The 23,385-nt window shown below is 41.6% G+C and overlaps 1 protein-coding gene across 4 annotated transcripts; it reads right to left on the bottom strand.

The window, feature by feature from the left end:
• Nucleotides 1–261: 261 nt before the first annotated feature.
• sin3aa (SIN3 transcription regulator family member Aa) lies at nt 262–20,366 on the bottom strand. Of its 4 annotated transcripts, none has more exons than XM_037107125.1 (21): nt 20,324–20,366; nt 14,088–14,304; nt 13,637–13,816; nt 13,174–13,280; nt 11,858–12,152; nt 11,511–11,759; nt 10,726–10,878; nt 10,350–10,505; nt 10,145–10,231; nt 9,514–9,632; nt 9,195–9,405; nt 8,693–8,809; nt 8,241–8,479; nt 7,590–7,773; nt 6,878–7,454; nt 5,937–6,106; nt 5,627–5,800; nt 4,694–4,786; nt 3,992–4,086; nt 3,624–3,816; nt 262–2,192 (listed from the first exon to the last, which is right to left on the bottom strand). In XM_037107125.1, exons 2-21 carry the CDS (start codon nt 14,271–14,273, stop codon nt 1,962–1,964), a joined length of 3,816 nt encoding a protein of 1,271 aa, XP_036963020.1. In that variant the 5' UTR covers nt 14,274–14,304; nt 20,324–20,366; the 3' UTR covers nt 262–1,961. The 4 variants fall into 4 exon arrangements, with proteins under 4 accessions (XP_036963020.1, XP_036963018.1, XP_036963021.1 ...); XM_037107123.1 differs by having other exon boundaries at nt 10,145–10,234; nt 20,324–20,365; XM_037107126.1 differs by lacking the exon at nt 20,324–20,366 and adding an exon at nt 17,177–17,360 and having other exon boundaries at nt 10,145–10,234.
• Between the last annotated feature and the right edge of the window lie 3,019 nt (nt 20,367–23,385).

The raw sequence follows: 23,385 nt of genomic DNA, 5'->3' as shown, positions 1-23,385 counted from the left end.
CAGACACCCTGCATACTCTACACTATATACTACTGACTGGACTGATCTAATGAATGTGAACATGGTGTATTTGCTTCTTGTAGTCTTGAGGAGCACGAAATACAATATAAGAACTATATCAGACAAGAAAACCAAGGCTAATCTGTGTGTGTTTGGTGTGAGTTTGATAAAAAGAAAATGTTACTTTCTGCCCAGGCGAACAGAACAGAAAGTGACTGAAGGAGACAGATATCAAAAAATGAACACAATTCCACAAAGGGCTCTGTAGGCTACAAATGTCGTTTTTATTATTACTTTAAATAATGTCTAAATAAAGGGACTAAAGACATGCTCGAGTGACTTTTTCCATTATCAAAAATATGGTGTGTGGGGTGATGTTTGCAGCAGAAATCTATCCAGGGAGGGAAGCGTGCATCACGAGGTGAGACCGTTGAAGACTGAACTTTGAAATGAGTCCCACCATCACCACGGACGGTGTCGGCTGTCAAAAAGGGGGGGCAGTGATTTATTTTTACCGACCAAATGTCACATTCAGAAGAAAAGAAAAAAATGTTATTTCTCATATATAAAAACTGAAAGACCTGGATACATTTCTACTTTTCCACATGTTTTTACTACAGAAATTAAAAAGAAAAGACATAAAGGAACACACAAAGGGGGGAAAACAGCTATTTTTATAATCAACTCCCTTTGGTAAAAACTGTAATAAATGGTCTTGCATTTGTCTTTTTCATATACATACTAACTTTAGCCATTTATCACTAAAGTCCACAGTAAGCTTGGAAAGTATTACTAGCACAACAACACAGATCTGTCATAAAAAGTCTGAGACTATATACAGTGTATTTACAACGTGAGCGGCATGTGGACAGTCCTCCCAGAATGAGATGAGTGAGTGTGTGTGTGAGTGTGTGTGTGTGTATGTGTGTGTGTGTGTGTATGTGTGTGTATACAAGCTGGTGTATTGGCAGAGGGCAGTTTAAAAAGGTTGACTTCCAGGGCGGCAAGGATCATTTGTGTTAATAGAACTATATATAATATATATACACAACACATACACTGGAATACATGTCAGTATCTGACATTCACAAGCTATACAATTTTACAGTCTGAGACCAAACAGTGTTGTGAGGCTAGTTTTTTTTTCCTTCTTTTTTTTCTTACTTTTTTTTTGTTTTTTAACATAAATGCAACAGTGCTTTTTGTTAACCCGACAATACTGTTTAGGGCTCAGGCACAGTTTCTAATAATGCTGCCATGTGTTTTGAAAAAGGAAATGTGACCCTCTTTGCGTCTAGTGACAGGTAAGTAAATTGTGATTTGGCCTCAACGCAGGAATGTCTGAACCAGATCTCTCAGACTTTTGTTGTGCTCCCTCCAAACCTTCAAATCTGGGAAACAAAACTTCTGAAACGACATTTTCCTCTTCCTGAATAAGTGCACTTGTCCACCATATTGTTCTCCATGGATTCAGTAGAATAACACTATCGTAAAGAAATCCCTGTACGCTTGACGGAGCTCTGACTCTGATGGCTTCAGGCGAAATGGTCAGTCAAAAAGCTCAACCGAAGCTCAGTCGTTGATAAAGTACAAAAAGCACCACTCTATCTCTTTCAGGCTCACTGTTTTCGTCGCTAAGCTCTGTCAAAAAAGGCTCGGGGAAGTTTGAGAAGTGGCTCTGAGTGCTGGTAAGAGCTCAGGTCTGCGACGACTGGATCATGACGATTCCTAAGTTTTGGCACCGAAGGCCCTGTGAAAAAAATGGGCCCAGCTAAAAACGCTGGTAAAATCAGTAATCCTGCCGCCCCAGATGCAACAGACACGGTAGCTAGCTTAATTGTGCTCCCATGTCGGCCTTAAAAACACATTAATAAGCCCTCGTCCCTACCTCTACTCCTGACCTGTTTGACTTCAAACCAAACACCCCCAGAATTCAGTCTCTCTCTCTTGTTTCTCTGCAGCTACGGCGCCTTGCTGGGCGAGCCGTATTTGACTCGGTACTTGTTGATGTTCATGAAGTGGAGGATTTCTGGCTGGCGGCTAGTGGTGCAGGGTAATAGGCCGTCTCGCCCTTCGCCCATCAGCCACTTGTTGGTCTCGCCATTCATGTCGCGAGTGACGTGCTCCTTGGCCCACGCATCCACCCAGGCCTGGAAGCGATTGTGCAGCCGTGTGCTCACCCTCTCGTGTGACTGAAGAAAAACACATGGGACACTCCCGTTATCAAGGTGTTACAATGCTCAGAAAACCAAAAACACCATGAGGGGATATGACTCTTAATTGACTCGAGATGATTAATACATGAGAGAACAAATCTTTAACACTGAATCTACAAATTAAACCAGGGAGCTGAATCATCAGTGACACCGACTAATGTCTGAGCTTCTTGAATCAGAGCTCCTGTCACTTGAAAGCCCTAAAGATCATGTTTTTCCCCTCTTTGTGGTTATTAGCGTCATGAAAAGTGCTTAAATAGGCCCGGTTTGTACCGAACTTAAAGGAATCTTTTGCAAATTTCAACCACTTTTTTGTTGAAAATTAGATGAAAAGAATTATGTTTATCTCATATCTGTACATCCTGAACAGAACTGAAAATGTTTCCCCTTGTTTTCTGTCTTTATGCCAAGCTAAGCTAAGCTAACTGGCTACTAGGTCAAGACAGATATGACAGCAATGTTTATTTTCTCACTTTTAAATTCTCTTTAAAGCTTTTATTGATTTAACTATTTTCTGTTATTATTGTATTAATTAACAATCAAACTATCTATTAACATCATCTATTAATTATAGACTCCTTTATTCCACCAAACTCTTTGGCCTTTTTTATTTTATTATGTTCTTACTTTACTTGTTGCTAGTCAGTTCTTGTGTTTATATGTAAGGCCAGCTGAACTCTTGCCAAGGAAGCAAATAAATGTAGTTCCCAGAATGTCAAACTTCAACTAAGCTTTTTGAGTTTTTTGCATTAGAGCTCCTCTCAGTGGTCACCTGGTGCAACAACATTCAACTGACAGTATTTAAGGTCCCGCTATAAGGCTGCTGGTCCTATTAACAGTTTGTACTGAACTCAAAGGAGGAATATGCTTAAATCATTTACTTGTTAAAAATAAGATCAAAGTGTTGCTGTCATTTCCTCATCTGTTCACTTAACAGCCATGTGTGGATGAAGCTAGACATGGCCGTTTCCCATGTCTTCAGGCTGTATGCTAAGCTAAGCTAACCAGCCAAATGTCCCAACTACATATTTTCCAAACTTATAAAAGTACCATAAATCTTCTCATCCGTCTCTTGACAAAAAGCAAATACATGTAGTTCCCACCTGTCAACGTTAAGTAAACCTAACAGGCTGAACTGAAGACTGTTTTTTCAAACACTGGAACAACTTGCTGAACCGCTATCAATTATAGTCCAATACTGGATTTTGATTTATGGTTTTTCCAACATGTTTGAAAAATATAAAATTACTTCTCCATATCTTAAAATCTGCAGAACAAAATACAGCGGAAAAGTTCTAACAGAGGCCATCTCACACCCTCACTCAGAGATATAACCTCATCATTCAAGTACAGAGTATGCCATTTGAAGGCCAGGTAATAATAGTAGAAGGAAAAGACGGTGAATACCTGGTGAGCTCGCAGCAGGGCAGTGCGTCGGTACATGTAATCCTCAGACTTAAAGACGTAGACCATCTTGTACGAGTTGAGTTTGAACATGCACTCCATTTTCTCCTTTTCCAGGGATTTCTTGCCTCCCTCACAGGCCTCCTTGTCCAGCTGCTCTCGGCCTTTCTGGTACTTCCTGATCCGTCTCAGATTCCTGTTTACAAGAGCAAAGACGAACATGATGAGAGAGAACAGGGTCATGTAGAATCGGATAGCTTACTGAACAACATAGACATAAAAGGAACCGTGCCCATCAACGTCACTCTATTTATTCTGAGCAAAAGGAAATGGATTACAATCACAATTAAAAAACAAATTTGACAGCTCACCTGGGAAGAAAAACGGGCTTCTGGGCGAGATGTTCCCTCAGCTCAGGTGTGGTGGAATCTGGGTTTAAGTAGCGTCCGACATAATCAGACCAACGCTGTGAACACAGAAAACAAGAACAAAAGCAAAATGTACGCGTTATGTGTTTGAAAGGTTTCTCCGGACTTTGGTGTGTTCATGATCTTTTAAGTTGGAATGTGGAAACAGCAATAAAGAAAATGTGCTGTATTTTATCACTCAGTGTGATCATTAATCACAGGTTTTAAACCATCAGCCAAACATAACATTGCCTGCCATGTTCCCGCGTATATGATGTCAAAATCACAAAGTTGTGTACCAAAAGTTTCCAAATTGTTGTTACGACTTGAGTCAGAAACTAATATTTCAAATTACTCTGACATCACATGAATGCACCATATGTCCTTACCAGTACTTCCATTCTAGGTGAAACAGTGGACCCTTTTATTGGTAGAGTTGCAAAGATTAATCAATTAGTTGCCTAACTGTCAAATTCATCACCAAAAATCTTAATAAACTTTTAAACATTCTAACTGATTTTATTAACATGTTGAAAAGGGCCGATATCTTTTATGTATTTCTGGGACTTGTGAATTAAAGTTATTTTCACGCATTCATCCAAACTCTTTCCCCACACCCAAAAGCTTCACAACGACATTATTTGTGTGGGTTTAACGGTTTCTTACCTCTGCCTCCATCGGCTCGTCTGAGTTCTCTTCCTCCGTGTCGAGCAGCTCCACTGTGAGCTGAACCTGCCCTCTGTTCCGCACAAACATCACCTGACGAAGTGACAGACAGATAACATGTGTGAAATAATTCAGTGTGAGAAAGATTTAAAAAGCAAGGACATCTACTGGGTTCAGAGGATGAAAATCCCATTTGAATCCAGAATCTTTTGTTGCCCTCTTTTACCAGTTATTTGACTCAGTCTTCTTCCAAATGTAAAAATAAGACGGCATATATACAACATGTGTTTTGTGGAACATCTCTTACTTCACTTTCTACTTGAGTAAAGTGCATATCTGACAACAACTGAAATTGTTTTCAAAATAAGACCTGTATTTTTTCTTCTTCACAAAACTGGATATTATTGAATGACGCGATCAGGTGTTAAAGAGATATTTGCTTGAGGGTGACAGGTGGCTGCTCTACACATTGCAGAAAGCACAATATAAGGCTGATTTGAACACTTTTAGTCTTTTTATGGATGAGGAAAAGGATCTGACACTGGTGAGTGCAGCTTTCTCTCCCATTCACAGCACTGCTTCCATTTCACTCATCATTTGTTAGAAAGTGGAGATGCGTCAAGAAGATTTATTGGTTGTGAACACACCCGAGAACAGAATTTAAATTTAAAAAAAACCCCTGTGAGAGATCCTCATGGTCTCAGTCGGTAAGGGTGGGATGTTTCTCTCCGCAGCATACAAATTTCCATATCTTGCTTATTAACAGTTTCCTCTCTTGCTGATATGGTCTCATTTATTTTTTGGATATAGAAAACCCTCATTTAATTATGCTTTGGTCTTTTTTTAGTTTGTTTGGTGAAAAACAAGTAAGGTTTTATAAAAAAATCAAATCAAATCAAGATAAAAAATGCTGCCGATATCGCCTGGCCCTACCTTGAAGCAGTTCTCATCAGACATGAGCTGCTCGGCTTTCCGCTGGTAAACGGCTTCTGCAGAGCTCCGCGAAGACTGGGTGGACATGGTTCCTCCGCTGGCACCGTTAGCGCTCTCTGAGAGGTAGAGGTCCGTTACACGGACGCAGATCTCATCACTCACAATGTGCTGAAGCTGGATGGAGAGAAAGCATTGTGATAGAGTGGAAAAGGATTATTTCAAATTGTCAGAATTACCGAATCACTGTTGCGAGCGAAGGCGTAATATGACTGCCAGAAAACTGAAAGTGTGTGAACGAACAGATGCTCACCTGCCGTACGATGCTTTGGATGAGTTTGTCCATGGTGAAGGCGGTGTAAGCGTGGATGGTGAACATTTCCCTCAGCGAGTCCTCGTACTGAGAGGCCTCCATATTTCCATCCAGCAGGTTCCTCACCATCTCCAAGAAGGCCGAGTAGTAATCTTCCACCTCAATGTCCACTAGAGAGAGGAAAGATGATCAAACATCAGACAGGATGAGTGCATCGGCATGTAAGAGAAGCACTGGAGGCATTTTGAATGAATCTTTGGCGAGTGGTGCTCATTTTGGCATCAGTTATATTTTAAAAATCAGAGTGATTCCCTGGTTCATTTCACAGATGAAATTTCATGCTTTTCCATTTTCAGACATACTTTTTTGGCAACTTTTGTTAATTCACATTTAAAACTGTAGATGTTCTGTTATAATGTCCATTGCAATCAGCTACAAGTTCTAAGAACTTTTTAAGAATAAAATTCAGGGAATTTTCAAGCACTTTCCAGGTACTTGAGAAACTTTTATCACTACATCTACATGTACATCTACATTATTTCATACCTAAAAACAATCAATGATACTGTAATTTTGCGCTCATTTTGATCACAATTATTTGGAGATTAGTATGACAATGGGAATGTTGCAATTCAATATTAAAAGATTTTTGGTTTACATGAACAACTGTGTAGATGATCAAGCAGTTTTTGAAGGCTTATTTTCAAATTATTTTCAAGACTTTGTTACAAGCCCGCTACAAATGCTTTTCAAATAGTTCTCTCTAGAAAAAAGCGTAGTTTGAGTCATCTGCGAGGAGGCAGGAATATGGACCAAAACTGATACGAAACAAAAGTTTTATGCTTAAATGATCAACTTCCAAACTTTAAGTCTTTGTACACACTCAGCTACAAACTTTAAAATAAAAATTGTGACGTATGAGTCGATATTCTGGTACTCACTGGGCTCCTTCAGTCTCAGCTGGATGGCTGGATTATCGTTCTTCTCCTTCTTCATTCCCAAGACTTCCCTCTCCCAGTCTCTTTCTCTGACCTCCTCTTCGATCTGCCGCTCCGCCTGGCCGTACAGCCGCAGCAGACGAGAGCACAATGTCTGGTGCAGCCGCAGGAAGATGTACCAGTTGTTGTTGACGTAGAAGAGGTTGTACCCATCGTCGCAGCCACGCAGCTTCTGTGCTGCCATGTTGCTGAACAGAAGCTTGGACTTGGAGGGGCTGCCGCTGCCGGGGACGCCGTTGTGTTTTTTGGAAGCGCCTTCCTCCAGATCCATCTCCTCTTCCTCCTCCTCCTCTTCCACGTCGGAGAGCTCACCCCGCTGAGAGAACAACATGTCGGGGATGAAGTGGTAGATGATCTGCTTGATCTTATATTTGTCCTCCTTCTGAATACTGGTCTGCCGCTTGACGTGGTGGATGATGAGTGCTGCAGCGTCCTCCAGGATCTGGCTGTCCTCATATGAAAGCGTTAGGTGGGGGCCTGTGGGTGGAGTGGCATTCTCCTCGGAGGCCTGCTCCTGGCGCTGCAGAGCAAGAACAACTCAAAGTCAGCGTTTTGGAAGCAGCGAAATGGAGGGTGTGGTTCTACAGTCTCCTGTTTATTCCATATGTCATTTTAGTGCTGGCAGTTTACAGAGGTATAGAAGAAAGACACTTACCTCATCATAAATGCTTTCAATTTCATTCAGCAGCGACTTGGATCGAAGCACTTTGGTGTCGTTCTGTTTGAAGTTGATGCCTTGATGGTCAAGAGATTTGAGGTAATACTTCTCGTTCTGCTCCCTCCAGATCTTGTTGAAGCCTCGCTGGGCTTCCCGCCACTCTTCCTCCTTGGTCTTTAACCTGATTAGAAGACAAAATCAGGTTAAGTTCACAAATACAATAAAACAAAAACAGAAACATCTGCTGCAATTTGATGCATTTGAGGCAGAAGAACCACACTGAAAAACTGGCTTGTTTACAAATCCTTTTGCAGAAATGGAGTATGTAGTCTATAAAAGCACATTTTAAATCTCAGGAGCCATTTTTAAAACCACCACTCCAACATGATATTGGCTTTTCCTCCCCTGTGTGGATTAGTGGGTTTATAAATTGTGGTTCATAGCCTCAGCCTGGGCCCAAAAGAAGCTGGTGTGCACACATTAACTGCACTCTGTAAACACATTTGTGTTTTAGCATGTGTGCACCTTACAGATTCTTTGCCACACTATTAAAACTACAAGATCAAACCTGAAACCCTGTGAATAGATATATCGGCAAATTTTATGGAAATAAACACATGAGAGGTAACAGATGACAACATGACCGACCTCTTTAACACGATGGGGACAGAAACAGCAGGGTTTTTCTTCAGGCCATCTATGATGTCAGGCGCCTTGTCTCCGTATATCCTCTGGATGGCCTTGCGGTGCACAACTTCCGAGGAGCCGCCCAGCGTGTTGTCCAAACGGAACTTGGCCTGCTCCTCTGCAGACATGCGGGACAACTTCCGCTGTACCGCCTCCAGCACTCTGATAGTAGCCAGGTTGGTCTCCAGCACTACATCCAACTGTAGGCAAAAAAACATAGCTGTTTCAATATCCACTGCTGTGTGTGCACAACCTAAAATTATAATCAAAAAGCTTATAATGTGTCTGATTCTTAAATATCCTCACTGCAGATTGCAGCTCACCACTGACTAACTTCATTACAAAGAGCAGGAGAATTTCTATTGAAATAATTTCATTTCAGCAATTTATAAATCTTTAATCTTCCTTCTCACCTCAAAGCGTTCATCTTCACATCTGTAGATATGTTCCTCGTACTGAGTCTTCTTTGAGCTGACAAAGGTGGAGTCCTCAGACCAGGAGGGGAAGGAGACCCAGGTGTCATTTAAGACCTGGACAGGGAAAAAACACTGTCATCTTTAAGTTCCACACACTTATCAATGTGAGACACAATGGCTGGTAGTTTAATGCGCTTATGGATTGAATAAAAAGCTTCAACAAGTATTCTACTCCAACTATTATTCTCACGTAACATCTGTCAGATGATGTGCCCCAATAAAATCAATTTTTTTCTTTATAGTATATCTTATCTGTGCTGCATGATGCATTCTCATTTAAATGTTTGTCAGTTCTGGTAACCACACAATTAATCATAGAGCAAAGAACAATAGCAAAGAACAATAGAACAAAAACTTCTCTGATTACACACAAATGATTTTAAATGCTTTTGACATCTTCTCTTAAGTTTAGTTTCTCTCACATCATTCCAACTCTTACCTCTTTACAAAGTGGAGTTCTGCCAGTGCACTTGGGCTGTTGGTAGCTTTTGGGCAGAGCTCTGTAACTGGAGCCTAGCCTCTTACAGGAAGCATAATCAATCTCCATGGCGATGCCTTCGGTGGCCCGTTCCTTGGGGTATGTTTCAATGTGGGACATTTCCCGATAGCCCAGGAAGTTTTTGAACCAGTTGAACAGCTCAGGGAATTTTCTGTACAACATAATTAAGTGAAAGTCATATGTATGAATAAACACATGAATACTGTGGAGAGGAAAAACAACACTGGTCATTTGCCAGGTGAGGTGACTGAGCACTCACCCTAAAAAGGGCAGCACCAGCTGCACCAGTTCAGCCCTGGAGATCACCTCCTGATTAAAGATGAACAGACATCGCAAGAAGTTGTCGTAGGCCTCTGCACTTCGCAAGGCTTTGCGCACCTGTGGTGAGAAATAAAGGTTAGTGGGACAGTAGGTGATGGAGCTGAGTGGGGAATCTGGAGCTACATAAAATGACCAAAATAGTTCAGCATTTCTCACCATCTTTAGTCAATTAAAAGTTTAAATGAACTATTTCAGTTTTTTCAAATTACATGTTAAAATTGTATTAGACTAAGTAGTCTACTTCAGAAACCAGAATCAGAAACAGATTTATTGCCAGGAAGGATTTTACACTAACAAGGAATTTGTCTTGGTGAGTAAAGTGCATACATTGGCAATAAACCATGAACACTAGTGACTATTTTATATACAATATAAACCATGTTCTTATGTATTTTAAAGGAACACATATTTTATAAAACAATATTACAACAGTATTACTGTCATTACTGGGGCATTCTTGATAATATAACTTAAAGCCTGAGTCTCTGTCTTTCCCACACCCTTTTATTTACTGACTGTTTGCTTTTCACATAAACAAAAAGATGAAAAGCAGACAACTATAACCTCACCTTCTCAAAGAACAGTGATTCTGTCCCGACTCCATGCTTGCTGGCCTCTGCCACCGAGGAGTCTTTCAAATTCAGTAACTTGGGCTTCTTCTGTAGCAATACCAAAACAGAAAAGAGAAGAAACATGCACAGAAACTTAAAAAACAACCCAGCAGTAGCAGTCGCGAAACAAAGAAATATAAAGGAAGGAGATGCGTGTATGTACCTTGACAGGTGGTGTGGACCCTGGAGTTGGATGACGACGGATCTGGCAGCCGTTCTGATTGGGCCTCTGTTTGTTGTTGAGCTGCAGCTTTTTGGCGGTGCCGCCGTGGTCATTTCGTACAGACTCTGCCTTCTCAGCGGTAGTTTTACTTAACAGCTATGGGGTATAAATGACACTGATCAAGACAACACACTTGTACACGCTATAGTCACGTTCGGATAACAGGAACTACATATACAGTGGGATTATTCTAGCAGGTCTTAAGAAGTTACGAGAATGATATTAATAAGAATTAATCATAAAAAATGCGACTTAAAGCAACTCTGTTATTCCATACTTGCACTAAATTGCAACTAAATTTTAAATCATGACTTACCACTGAACTGTTGGCGTCAGGGAGAAATTGTCCAAACTCTGACAGGAGGTCCTCTTGGTTCTTGAAGAGTCTTGCCACCTGAGCATACACCTCCTGCTCCGTCAGAGCGGGTGTGTAGTTCCCACCTGCCTCTTTAGCATTACGCTGCTCCTTCTGCAGTGGAAGAACACATTTGATTGTCAAGTAAGGGATAAAACCTTGAATAAATATCAGTGGTAATAAAAGTAATTAAAGTCAATCTGGCCATGGTTATGCTCCTGAAAGTCAACACTTTCATTACAAACACTGCATAGTACACAGTCACGTAAATTCTTGTTGGCATCTGTGTTAATACAGGAGATTGTTCCATTAATAAAAGCTTGTTTTTCTCTGCTCGTACTTGAAAGTTAATTTCAGTGACAAAAACAGACGTCTGTTTCATATATCAGCTGACGGGCCAAATACGAATAGCAGAAAACTGGCTGACCGGTCTTTGCCTTGGTGTTAGCATTAGCATGCCTGATAGACAGTGGTGGAAAACCGACACTTATTCCTCTTCAGTGGCTTCAGTAACTTTTGACTGCTCTGTCAGTGCTACACTGAGCAGCGGTCAGGTAGTCTCCACCATATCCTCTGACCCTCCACATCACACACTACACAGCCATGCTTCCTAAAGTCACTTTAGCTGGGTTCAAGCAGAATTTTAGAGGGTAATTATCCTTTAAGTGAGATGTGTTTGCTCATACACGGACAGAAACAAATTGTCTTAAACCACAATTATATTTAATCCAGCTGCAACTACTGACCTGGTATGTGTGGAGGATCTCCAGGAAGGCTTTGTAGATGTCGGGCTGGCCCTGGAAGCGGTTCTTGATCTTGTTGACGTAGTTGATGGCGTGGTTGAACTCCACAGGCTGGTTATTCTGAATGGGAGGCCCAGTGGGGGTCCCGCTGAGTGGTGGGTGGAGCTGCATGGGCGGGGAGCGGGGAGAGGTGTACGCAGGGATGGACGGATTGCTCTGACTGCTTGGCGTCAGTGCCTGGGGCTGAGGAGGCTGTGAAAGACCACAACATTGAAGGTTTCAGGGGGTTCTAAGCTAAAAGTTGTGTGTTTGTTTGTGTAACTCTGCTGGCATTCTCACTGATTACTCACTTTGCTCATCTTGGCAGGCGTGGGCTGTGTCAGAAGGGGCGGAGCAGTGGTGATTGCAGCAGGCGGGAGCTGGGCTGGATGTTGGGTAGCTGCTCCTGTTATGGGGATATTCTGGACTGAGATGCCATGCGGGGTGATGTGGTGGATCTGGCCAGGCGTGGTCACGTTGACCAGGTCGTTGGTCTGGACCTCGATCTTATAGCCGGGCGGCAGGAAAGTGTTGAAACCCATGATGAGGTCGGGGTGACCTTTGAAGAGCTGTGACACTCTGCTGATGACCCCCGGCGTGTCAATACTGGAGAAACAGAAACAGAGTAAATTAAAATGCTCCATGCTGTCCTCCTGTTTGACAAATTGGTAATTTGCATAAAAACTAAACCAAACAAGCCCTTTCATTACTGCTGCAACAACATGAATGATTACCATCACCCAGATTCCAAAAATGTGAGTTTGTTAGTCTGTGAAGTTTTGTTGCTGAAGGACAGAAGGTTCAGTTATGCCCACAGTACATTGTCGTAGCACTGTTGTATTTAAACGTTACTACTGCACTGTGTCAAACTTCATCAGCACTTGATACATGTAAGTGAAAACACAAATGATCACAGCAAACCAATACTGCAGTCCAACAAAGCTCAAAAAAATAGTTTAAATTAGGCAGGATGTGTATGTTAGTGTGGGACCATTTATGCAGTTAATCTTTAAGACTCTGGAATTTTCATGTATTATGGATGGGATTATGGATTATGGGTGCATTTACTTCAGGTACGATTCTTAACATCAGGTTAAGAATAAATACCTGTATGAATAAATAGATATCTGTTTATAATTTAGACATGATCGGCATCTGTCCCATTTGAACTGTCATTCTGCTATACCAGGGATGTACATTCAAGCTGCCGACGTTGTGTGTCATTAACAGTTTTACCAAAGCAAGAGCAGCTTGCTCCCTTTGAACTTTATATTGTTCTGAACAAATGCCAAGTTTTAGCTGCCATCTGTGACAAGGATAACACAGACGTTCAGCCTCTGCAAACATGGACAGCGAAAATGTAACTACTGTTTTTTTTTCTACTACTGAAGGACTGCTCTAAAACCGTAGGACTTAAAATAACACTGTATCTTGCAAATAAGTTCATGTTTAGCATTAATATAATCAGTACTGCATTGTGCAAGTTAGTTGTGCCATGACCACTGTCCAAAGCATGACTAAAGGGGCAATAACTCATAAAATGTACATTTTGAACTAGAAATGACTTTGGGTGTGTATTCCAATTGCTAACAGTATTTACATTAGTACAATCAAACAGTGGCCTCACCTCTGAGACTTGAACTCTTTCATTATATCCAGAAAGTCATTGTAGACCTGAGGCTGGTTACCAAACTGCAGTTTCACTTGGTCCAAGTAGGACAAAGCATCTTCCACCTTTGGGACAGAGAAGGGGAAAGTCAATTTCATCAATCTGTTAATCTGTTTTCCTTTTACATATTCGTCAGCAGAGCCCTGATTCTAAGCTTAAAGACCATGCATGGCTAAATACTACTGAGGCTGATTTTTTGTTATTAGGATCAACTAACCACAAAATGTGTTCAAACTAACAGCAACCAATCAATCAACTAAATGTCCAAGGGTCTTAAAATACATAAATTTGCCTAAAACCTCAAATATTATCTGTATATTATTCACCAACTTCTTTGGTATAAAAAGTGCTTGACTTTGCAGGTTTTTACGAGGGATGGAAAAACAGTAAGAACCTGCCAAAATAAAATGGGCTGACTAACCTTGAGCCTCTGGAACTGCTGGCCCTGTGCGGAGGCTTGAGGAGCAGCTGTATGGCTGTGCCCTGACATCACTGAGGGCCCATGGGACTGGACTGCAGGGCTGTGGTGGTGAGACCCGCCATGGACGGCTGGGCTCGGAGTGTGCCCGTGACCGCCACTGTTCTGGGCCACAGTGGGAACCTGAGAAAGCAGACACAGTGGTGTGATGTATAATACTGTAAAGGAAAGAAATCTGATTGCTAGCAGTATGATCGTGTCATAAAAGGAAGAACCATTTAACCCTGTACGATGAGTGTAAAGGTGGCTTACAGAAAGAAAAAAACTGACAGTTGTTAAGATGACAGCCTGAGTTACGAGCGACAGGCAGTTTTAAACTGCTGTGTTTGATCTAGTTTTGACACCAAAACACGGTGAGCTTCAAAAAAATCGACAGAGGACAAGCAGAGCTTACCTGATATCCCTGGGGGACGGAGTACTGGACACCTGCTGTAGGCTGCATGTTGTCAGACACGGCCTCATACACAGCTGGGGCTGGAGCAGGGGCCAGGACACGATGCTGGAAAGCCTCAGCGTTGCCAGCGAGGCGCCGCTGCTGGGACGCAAAAACCGTTTCCTGATCCTCCAGTCGCCGCTTCATTATGAACTCATACTCATAAGAGCTGAGAGACCTGGGGATAAAGAGCATATGGACCTTATTTCACACTGGCAGATCTTTGTCAAGTTATCAGAAAACATTAAATCATTCTCATTCAATAATTTGCTGGGGAACATATGGCAATCATTTTTTTCCCCTCAGCTGAGAATTTATGGATACACTCAGTGCCAGCTATCCACTTCTGTTGTTTGGCGTAGGAGGAGAATCATAACATGGCTTCTGACCATACAGCCAATGAAACATCTAATGCTTTTAGCGGCACAAAGGTGCCTGAGGGTTTACAGAGGTCAACTGCTTGTATTGATTCACTGACCTGTGATAGCGTGTGTCAGTTTCAGTCCATGCTATACTTATGGATGTTATTTCTCTCTGTGTAACGATGCCAAAGTTCTACTGACGGAAGACTTCAAGTGTTTGATCACACTTTTAGACGAACATGCTGATGTCTCAGTGTGAAACAGAGCCTGGCCGATTCTCAGTTTTTGGAGTTGGTGATACTGCTAAAAACCCAAAAATTCCAATGTCAATAAATGGGCCGATATACACACTTTTTTTGCACTACCCCTATAATTTGGTTATCTTGGTAACTTCTGATAAAGATATGTGTCAAAGTCAGGATGTTTTTACAGCTTAACAATAAAGTTTATTGTCCAAAATGACATCAATGCAGAGAATCAGGGACCTTTGCTGGGAATTAAAGACTTTAAAGTTACTCCAAGTATCTTTTTTCTGCTTTATGCACTGTGAAAAGATTTGATATCTGCATATCTGACAAAATAAAGGCCAATTCCAGTACATCTGGGATAAGCCAGCATCATCTGATGATGTATCAGTCAGGCGCTACTGTGAAAATTTAGACACGTGTGTACAAACAGATTAGAGAGGCAATATATGAGACAGAACACAACCCTGTGGCTTTTTTGTTTTTATAAGTACAGTCTCCACACTTCTATTCTGTTTTGTGTGACTAATGTCTTTATAATGTTCAATTTAATGTGCTAAAAAGTAAGGTGGACAAAGAGAGATGGGATTGTTGCCTTTCATACATTTCACCATCCTGGTTATATGATTCCAATGGTATGAGATTAATTATCATTATTATTAGATACAATAGGTCTTAAAGGAATAAAAAAGATGGATTTTTGGGTCGAACAACTGCCCAAATATAATAGAATTCAATATCATATTTCAATGTACAAAGTATGATAACTATTAATTTCCATACCATCTATATGATGCTGCATACTGAAGGCAATATATAGCTGCAACCCTACCTGGTTCAGTTTTTCCATTCACAAGATTTTTGTTATGCTTAAAGGGGCACTGTGAAGTTTTGGAGAAGGAATTCAAACTCAAATTTGAATAATTACATAATAATACAAACTCTAATTATTAATACTGCCAAATAAATTAATAACTGAATAAATAAGCTTTCCTCTGGGGAGAATAAGGTTCCCAGAATACTGTTTGAAGCTACAAAAGGTGGCAGGGTCCACCAGATGTAAACAAAATAAAGCAGTCATTAAGGTCAGTTTGTTTGTTCAGTCATGATAACAAAGAGAGTTAGTTTATTGAGGCATAAAATAACCCCATAAACAGTCAATGAAGACCTGTCTTCTGGAAAAGATCTCCATAGTGCATCTCTAAAGCTCAATCTTATCTCGACTATTCTGAACAACATAACCTAGGAAATCTCTTGTGTATGTCCTTCTAAAAAAGTTTGGGAACTTATAGGAAACAGAATGGGGGCATCCTGCACAATGCTGCTCTGCACTACTGTGATAACGCTGCCATCTTTGTGTATCTATGCCCCTCTAATAACGTCGATGAGGTGATGCGATGAGTCAACGCGAGGCACGGCTTGGTGCATCTGGATGTTAACATGTTCTCAATGTAAAACTAGCAGTCTCCGTAGCCAATGAAATACAGACAGCCTACGTCACCGATGCAACAAACAGGTGCTGAGGGAACGTGGGAGTCGGTCTGCCATTCACAACTTCCTCAAGACAGCAACAACTCCTTATCGTCTGAATGAATGGAAAGACAAAGCTCAAAACTCGACGAGAGGGAGAATAAATGACGTTTCAAACCAAATATCTGCCAAAAAAGTGGCACGACGGCTGTCAAAACTGAAGTGCCCGTGTGCGAGTGTCGCTCGGCGTTCCGACAGCGGAGCACTACCGAGCCGTTCACCAACAAAATCCTCCGCCAAAGAAAGCAAGGCTGCAGTATCTATAGATACCTCAACTTCACTTTGTGTAGTAACGTTATGGACATGCAACAGAGGCAAATACGGTTATGTCTGCCACACGCTTACTGCCGTTAGCCGACAACAGCGATTCACCATCCCCTTTATGGCCTGGCAACACAAGCACCGACCTCGAGTTACAGCACGACGCTTTCACCCCACGCCCGCCATTTAGAGCGTGGCGCAGGAGTGCAGCAAATTACACTCCATTTCAAGCAGGTAAGCGTGAAAAGTAGCTGACTTGCCAGACGCCTGAATGGACACCCGTTTTTAAAGTATACCAATGCCTTTTTTCTATTATACACGCCGAGAACTTGTTTTGTCGTCAGGGGCTGTGAGCTGCCAGTTAGCTGCTAGCTAATGTAAACAACATGAGTAGCCCGACACCGAGCACCGTCCGGGGTTAGCAGGGAAGCACATGCAGCTAACCATTAGCGATCTGGTTCGCCTTAACACAAACAGGCGTTATGAAGCATGCATTTACTATCGATTTATTAGAGTACCCGTATCAGGTCTAGTTACAAGTGACTGCCATGCAAAGACACGTCGATTCCCCGTGCGGTTTACTTGAACGTCTGCTAACGGCAGGCAGGTAGCTAGCTGTGTTAGCTTGCTGAATGAATTCAGCTGAACTCACCCCTCTCCTAAAGACCAAGCAGAAGATCCCAGTGATGCTTTGATAATCCGTTAACTGTGGCTAAACCGCTACACCTCTGACTGGAAAAGGTACCAACGTAATGTATGTGCTAAAAGCAACTTATCACTGGCGTGCGAATTAAAATAAACAATTCAGGCTGCTGGCTGCAAAGTGAAAATCTCCCCCGAGCGAGGAAAACAATCTCCGTTCGGTTAGCTGTGGGGGAGGCGTGGTTTCCCGTTATAGCCCCCGCCCACTAAATGAACTATTGGTCGATTAGTGCAGAGAGTCCACATAAGGGCGGGGCGGCGGACCTGGATTGGGAATTCGAGCTGTCAATCAAGGCTTCATCGCGCAGCAACCAAGCACGCCCATTTTGAGTTGAAGCGCGACAATGCCAGCAGAGAGGAGTCCCGCTTCTAACACGGTATGTGTGGACACTGGCGAATAGTTACTGTGATGTAATGTGACTGCGTTAAAGAGTTTACGTTTCAGGACTCTAATACCTGCAAAACAAGTTTTCTTCACAACCGAAACATATTCGAGAGACTTTTTTGTGTTTCTGTCATAACACGAGAAAAATGTTGGATTGTGTTTGTTGAGCAACACTGTATGAAACATTAATTCTGAAAGTTTTATTTGAAAAGTAGTGCCTCTTCCCCAGCTTTTACATATAAGAACGACAGCAGTGACTGCTAGTAATTGCAGTCATGCATCTGTTATCATTGTGTTTTACTTTAGTGAGAAGATCTTTCCTCTGACGGTAAAGCAACAAGGTCAGTTTTATTTACATAGCCCACCTTAACAGAGAAGCTGTTAACATACATGTACAATCTATGATTTTAATTATATATGTTTATCTCGGTTCACTCAATAACGAATACTGAATAAATACTGTCTATTTGCAAAATCCACAACTGTGCTTTTTGTGTGTCCTTATATTTTCATGTCTTAAGTAACATTATGGGGGAGCTTTCAACAAAAATGTACTGCTGGGCCCCATTCCCTTCAAGTTTCAATGAAGTACACCATGCACATTACTTGGCAGCTTCATGATATTCTGCACAAAGACCCCCAAAACAGTTACTCTTAAATTGAAATATCACATGGCCCTAAGTTTTCTGCCTGACTGTTATTAGCAATTTGAGGAAATACAATTTAAGTAAGTAAAAATGGTAATGCAGATATTACAACTATATTTTAACAGAGTGCTTCTCTACGATGTTTCTCAACCACCACCTAAGTGGCAGTTGTCAACTTTGTCCGGTTGTTGATCCAGCTTTGTGCATATTAAATACATGTATATAGTATACTGTATAAAAGTTCACTTTCTCCTGACTTTCTACTACCTTTCCAACAAAGTACTTTGCCATACTAATACTTTGCAATAAAGGACCACTATGTAGTTTTGGAGGAGAACTTCAAACTCTGAATTTTGATATTTACAAGATTAATGAGGTAATAATACAAACTCAAATATAGTTTTTTCTGCAACTGAATAAACAAACTGTTCTCAGAGGAAAATAAAGTTCCCAGAACATCGTTGGAGCTAGAAAGGTGTCAGGGTCTGCCACTTATAAACAAAGTAAAACTGTATGAAACTGTGCTGTCCTTTTTTGTTTTTTCAGTTGTGAAAGCAGAGAGTTTGTTTATGCGTTAAGAGTTATATAGTGCTCCTTTCGAGTTTAATCTTATCTCGACTATGTTGAACAACTTATTAAATCTTCTTGTGCACATCCTTCCAAGAGTGTGGGGTTGATATGAAAACGACGGGGGGTGGATATTTTTTTACCCCCGCACCACAACACAACGCATCTTTAACCATGCAGAATACCAATGGTTGTTCATAATTTGACACCCTGTCTATTACATGGATCAGATCTGCTGAGCTATCTACTTCCTGGAGTCTGCAGACACGTGACTTTGTAGGAGGGAGTCTGCCTTTGCGCTGTGGCCCCGCCCCTTTGAGGACACCTCAGCCAATCGTTGCGTGTAACCATCATTACAAATCCCAAAAAGGTGGAACTTCCAAAATAAACCCTCGCCCACGACAGGCGGAGCTGCTACACCAGCCCGGGATTCCTCCTTCCAGCCCGGGTGGAGGATTCAGCAGCGGACGTAGGCTGCAGCGCACACACACACACACACACACACACACACACATAGTACTCCACTACCCGACTGGTTTTTCCCCACATAATCGCGTGCCTCTTTGCAAAATACATTATCCAGACTGAGAGCTGGTGTTGATGCAGTACACGGGTGTTTGTCGACAGCTCAGGCATGTCTTTTTCGAGTTTTGTGCAGAAGCATGCGAAGACAACGCAGTGCGGGCTGAGGAGAGGATCAGCCGGCCCCGCGCAGCCAGCGTCGGTCGACGTGTGCGGGGCTGCACTCTCCAAACAAAAGGTCCACGGCACTAAAACGCATCATCTGGTAATTGACGCGTTGCATGAGCGCTGGCGGGGCACGGTGAAGAAGTCGGGCCTCGGCGGCTGAACCCCGCTGAAATTATTGTATTTATATTTCTGATAGACGGCGGGAGCCTATCCAGCTGCCTTTACTAGACAATGCCAAAGTCAAACGAAACGGGAACTACGGCGTCGCTTTATGGGAACATCGGCGCGGCGGAGCCTCGCCATTCCCCGCGTCCCCCCCCCTCATCTCCAAACACGCAGCCGAGCAGCCCCATTTTCCCCGCAGAGAGGACGACCGCGCGTTTGACAAATCATATTCTTTGTTTACTTCAATAGTCCGGAGTAAAATGTCTAACCTGCCTCACCACAACAACTCCCTCCCCCCTCCCTACAGATCCGCTGGCATTACATGCTCGCACAACGCTGCAGACGAAATGTTTCGACTTCCAGACAGCGGGATGCCTCCGATCACCAGCGCGCAGCCCGGAGGGAGACTGTTTACTAGCCGACAAAATGACGTCCTGCAGATTCGGCCATCCACCACGTTATGTTTCTGCCTATTCTGTAGACGTTTGCGACCATTAAAAAAAAAAAGCCCCCCTCCGGTTCGTTTTACGCGCACAAAAGGCGCCGCTGGCCATCGAACGCTTTCACACTCAACACAAACACGGTTCGCTTGTTAAAGCGGCGATCTTGTTAATATAATTTAGTTTAAGCAGCTGTTACATACCCAGGAAAAAGACTCCTTACTCCGGATTCGTGTTTGTAACAAAATAGTTGGAGACGCCCCCCTCCGTTGGCATTGGCGCACACTACAGTACACGTCATTTTATTTTGAATGCAACGCGCTAAAAACGGAGGACGCTTCAGCCGAGCAGCAGCAGCGCTGTCTCCATCCCATCAGAGCTGTGCAGGCACGGATACCATCTGAACTGAGTGGGAGAAACCGGCTGGGGAGCGTGGTGGGAATATGTTAAGCACATTTACTCAGGTTCTGCACTGAAATCCTTATTCTGCTCCTTCTGGCAGCTACTGGCGACTCAGCAGACTCAGATTTAACACACAAACAATGTTATCAACAGATTGAATATGATGCATTGTAGAGATTAAACCTCTCAGCAGTATGAACTTGTATGAGTAGTTCAGATGGCTCCACCTAGACCATTACTAAAGTGATAATACATTTCATTTTATAGATAGAGGTTACAGAGTGCTTTGGCAGACAAGCAAATAGGGGAAACTCCAGAGGACAGTATTACAGGAATAAACACTCAACAGCTGAGCCAAACACCGGGTGATAAGGTGAGCTAAAACAGGAAGGCAGAGCAGAGAACGTAAGAACACAAAAGGACAATGTGACTTGTTACAAGTACAAGGAATAGAATACACAAAACAAAGAACTAGAGAGGAGGAGTCATGCGAAATAGAGAGAACAGATTAAAAGATGACATCACACCAGAGGAATTGCAAACAGTAGGCGATGAAGAGTGGTAAAAAAAAACCATCAAATGAGAGGAATAAAAATGGATGAATAGACAAAAAGCCAAAACCCCCCCAACAAATTAAGCAGTTAAGGACAAAAGAAAGGACGCATTACATGAGAGGAATTAAAAACATAATACGACCAAGAGCAGTAAATGGAACAAACAGATAGAGAGATGACAAATAAGTTTAAAAGGGGGACTTGAAATGAAAGCAAGTCTGTAAACGTGGGTTTAAAGAAGTTATTTCTAACATGTTAATGGGTCATCAATTCAATGAGATGAGACAAAATGACTCTGTATTACTTACCAGATGTGAAAATCAGTTGTTGCAGCAGCACAGGACAGAAATAGTAATAAATAAGTAACAATTAATTAAGTGATTGTATCAAACTGTAATAAGATTAAAGGTAAATACAGAAACAAGAGCAATGAAGGACACAATTAAATGGTAAAAGTGAGAGAGGATGATCCCGAGCAGCCTGATCAGTAAGTATAGTATATGTAATACTATATATCGTTATGTAATGATTCTTAATGTTTGATGTTATTAATATAGAATATATATTACGATATAGTGTACAATGATTTTAATGGATCATTCTGTATTAATAATAGGCTTGTAATATAAGTAGACTGCTTTTGCATGTTTGTGTGTGTGTATTTATCTGATAATACCTGTGTGTGTATTTATCTGAAAACCTTTAAATGGGGATTTTTCTTGTACCAAAGCATTTTTTAAAAATTGTGTTATGACTGCCTTTATTTCAGGTAAACGATTTGAGTACTTCCTCAAATGCTATTTGCAGGATATTTCAAAACTGGCGCACGTCTGTCTACTCATAACACTGTGACTGTCTGTACTTCTATTGAACTTGTCAAAAGAAGTAACTTTCGTTCCAACGTGTTTCTGTTTGTGTTTGTCCAAATCATCACCACCAAAGGAGAAAAGGAGAAAACAAGGGACCGCTGAGAGAATATTGCTCCTCTGCTGCTCCCAAGGAAATTTCCATATGTCTAATATCATTTAACTTCCTGCTTGTTACAGATATAAAATGGCTTATTATTTGGGCAGTGTAGGCAGGAAACATGCATCTGTAATGTTATTAATTGACAATGGTCTGTAACAACTGTTGCTCAGTTGTACTCTGACTTAAAGTGTTTTAGTGAACATGAAGGTTGAATAAATAATTGAATGAATTGCTGTTAAGAGCAGCTACAGTGTTTCACTTTAAAGTCCTCAAAATGATGCTTTTCCCTCTTCCTAAAGGTGTGTTTGTCAATTTTTCTTACTGACAACCGTGACAGTCACTAACTCAAGTCACTAACTCAACCTAACAAAGTTAAATGTATTAAGACAGTCAGTAAAAATAAATGTTAAAAAACTTATGTTAAAGTTGCCTGTTTCTATGAATGCCATTTGGATTCATTTGGATTCTGTAACTAAAAACTAAACGCACAATTAATGAGTAAACTTAGTAAACTCATCCCCAGGATTTTATACTTGATGGAGCAGCCTGCCCCCAATCCTCAACAGAAGGGAGGCTTGCACATAGACATACTTGGTGTATTCAGTTTTCGCTCGACCTTTAGATGTTTCTGTCTAATTAGAAATTCTGAAGTAAAGGAATTCACGAGGCAACAGTGGGGCATTTCTTTTTTTATTCGTCTGTTAAATGCTCAAATCTACTAAATAAAGTGTTATGATTGTTAAAATGTCTGTGTACTCGCTCCCACATCGATTTCAAAGACTGCAGCAAAAAAAAGAAAAAAAAAATGTTTTCTTGGTTTCATCATCCCTGTTTGATGCAGTAAGGGGGAGGATTAGCAGTCTTAGATCTCAAATGAATCGTTCTTGGTATTTTTTATGTCTGTCACCATACCAGCAGGTTCAGGATTCAGGGGTTTTTGATGCAGTGCAGTGTGTAACACAGGAACGTTGGCATATCTCTGACGACAATTACCTTTTGAAAACTGTCCTTTTCAAAGGAGCTCCTTTGAGACAAGCGGGACACTGTCTAAAAAGGCTGACGATAAACGGTAGTCTCACCTGAGATGATAAAAACATAAAAGTAAGCTGCTAAAGAGGGAGAAACAAAAAAGGGGTCTACTTTCCAAAAAAAAAAAAAAAAAACATTTACTCCACTTCAGGGTAAAGTGAGAGCGATATTAAATGGGAGAAATGTGCACACACTGAATCTTTCTGCCAGTCAGCTTTACTGCCGCGATAAAGAGAGTGATAGTTTGGCCTGAGGACGTCATACCACACCCAAAAATAAGCATTGTTGAGAGAGAGAGAGAGAGAGAGAGA

The sequence above is a fragment of the Acanthopagrus latus genome, chromosome 8 (genome assembly GCF_904848185.1).
Source record: "Acanthopagrus latus isolate v.2019 chromosome 8, fAcaLat1.1, whole genome shotgun sequence".
NCBI lineage: Eukaryota > Metazoa > Chordata > Actinopteri > Spariformes > Sparidae > Acanthopagrus > Acanthopagrus latus.
The sequence above is the reverse complement of the archived record's forward strand: the minus strand, read 5'-3'. Positions and strand labels throughout refer to the sequence as shown.

What these genes read in the sequence shown, in the direction of transcription:
- sin3aa (XM_037107123.1), bottom strand. Translation starts at nt 14,273, where the DNA reads ATGAAGCGGCGACTGGAGGATCAGGAAACGGTTTTTGCGTCCCAGCAG. An exon ending in AAAGAGTTCAAGTCTCAGAG is followed by an intron (nt 12,153 to 13,173) that starts GTGAGGCCACTG and finishes CTGTTTCTCCAG; the next exon opens with TATTGACACGCCGGGGGTCA. An exon ending in TCCAAAGCATCGTACGGCAG is followed by an intron (nt 5,801 to 5,936) that starts GTGAGCATCTGT and finishes CTCTCCATCCAG; the next exon opens with CTTCAGCACATTGTGAGTGA.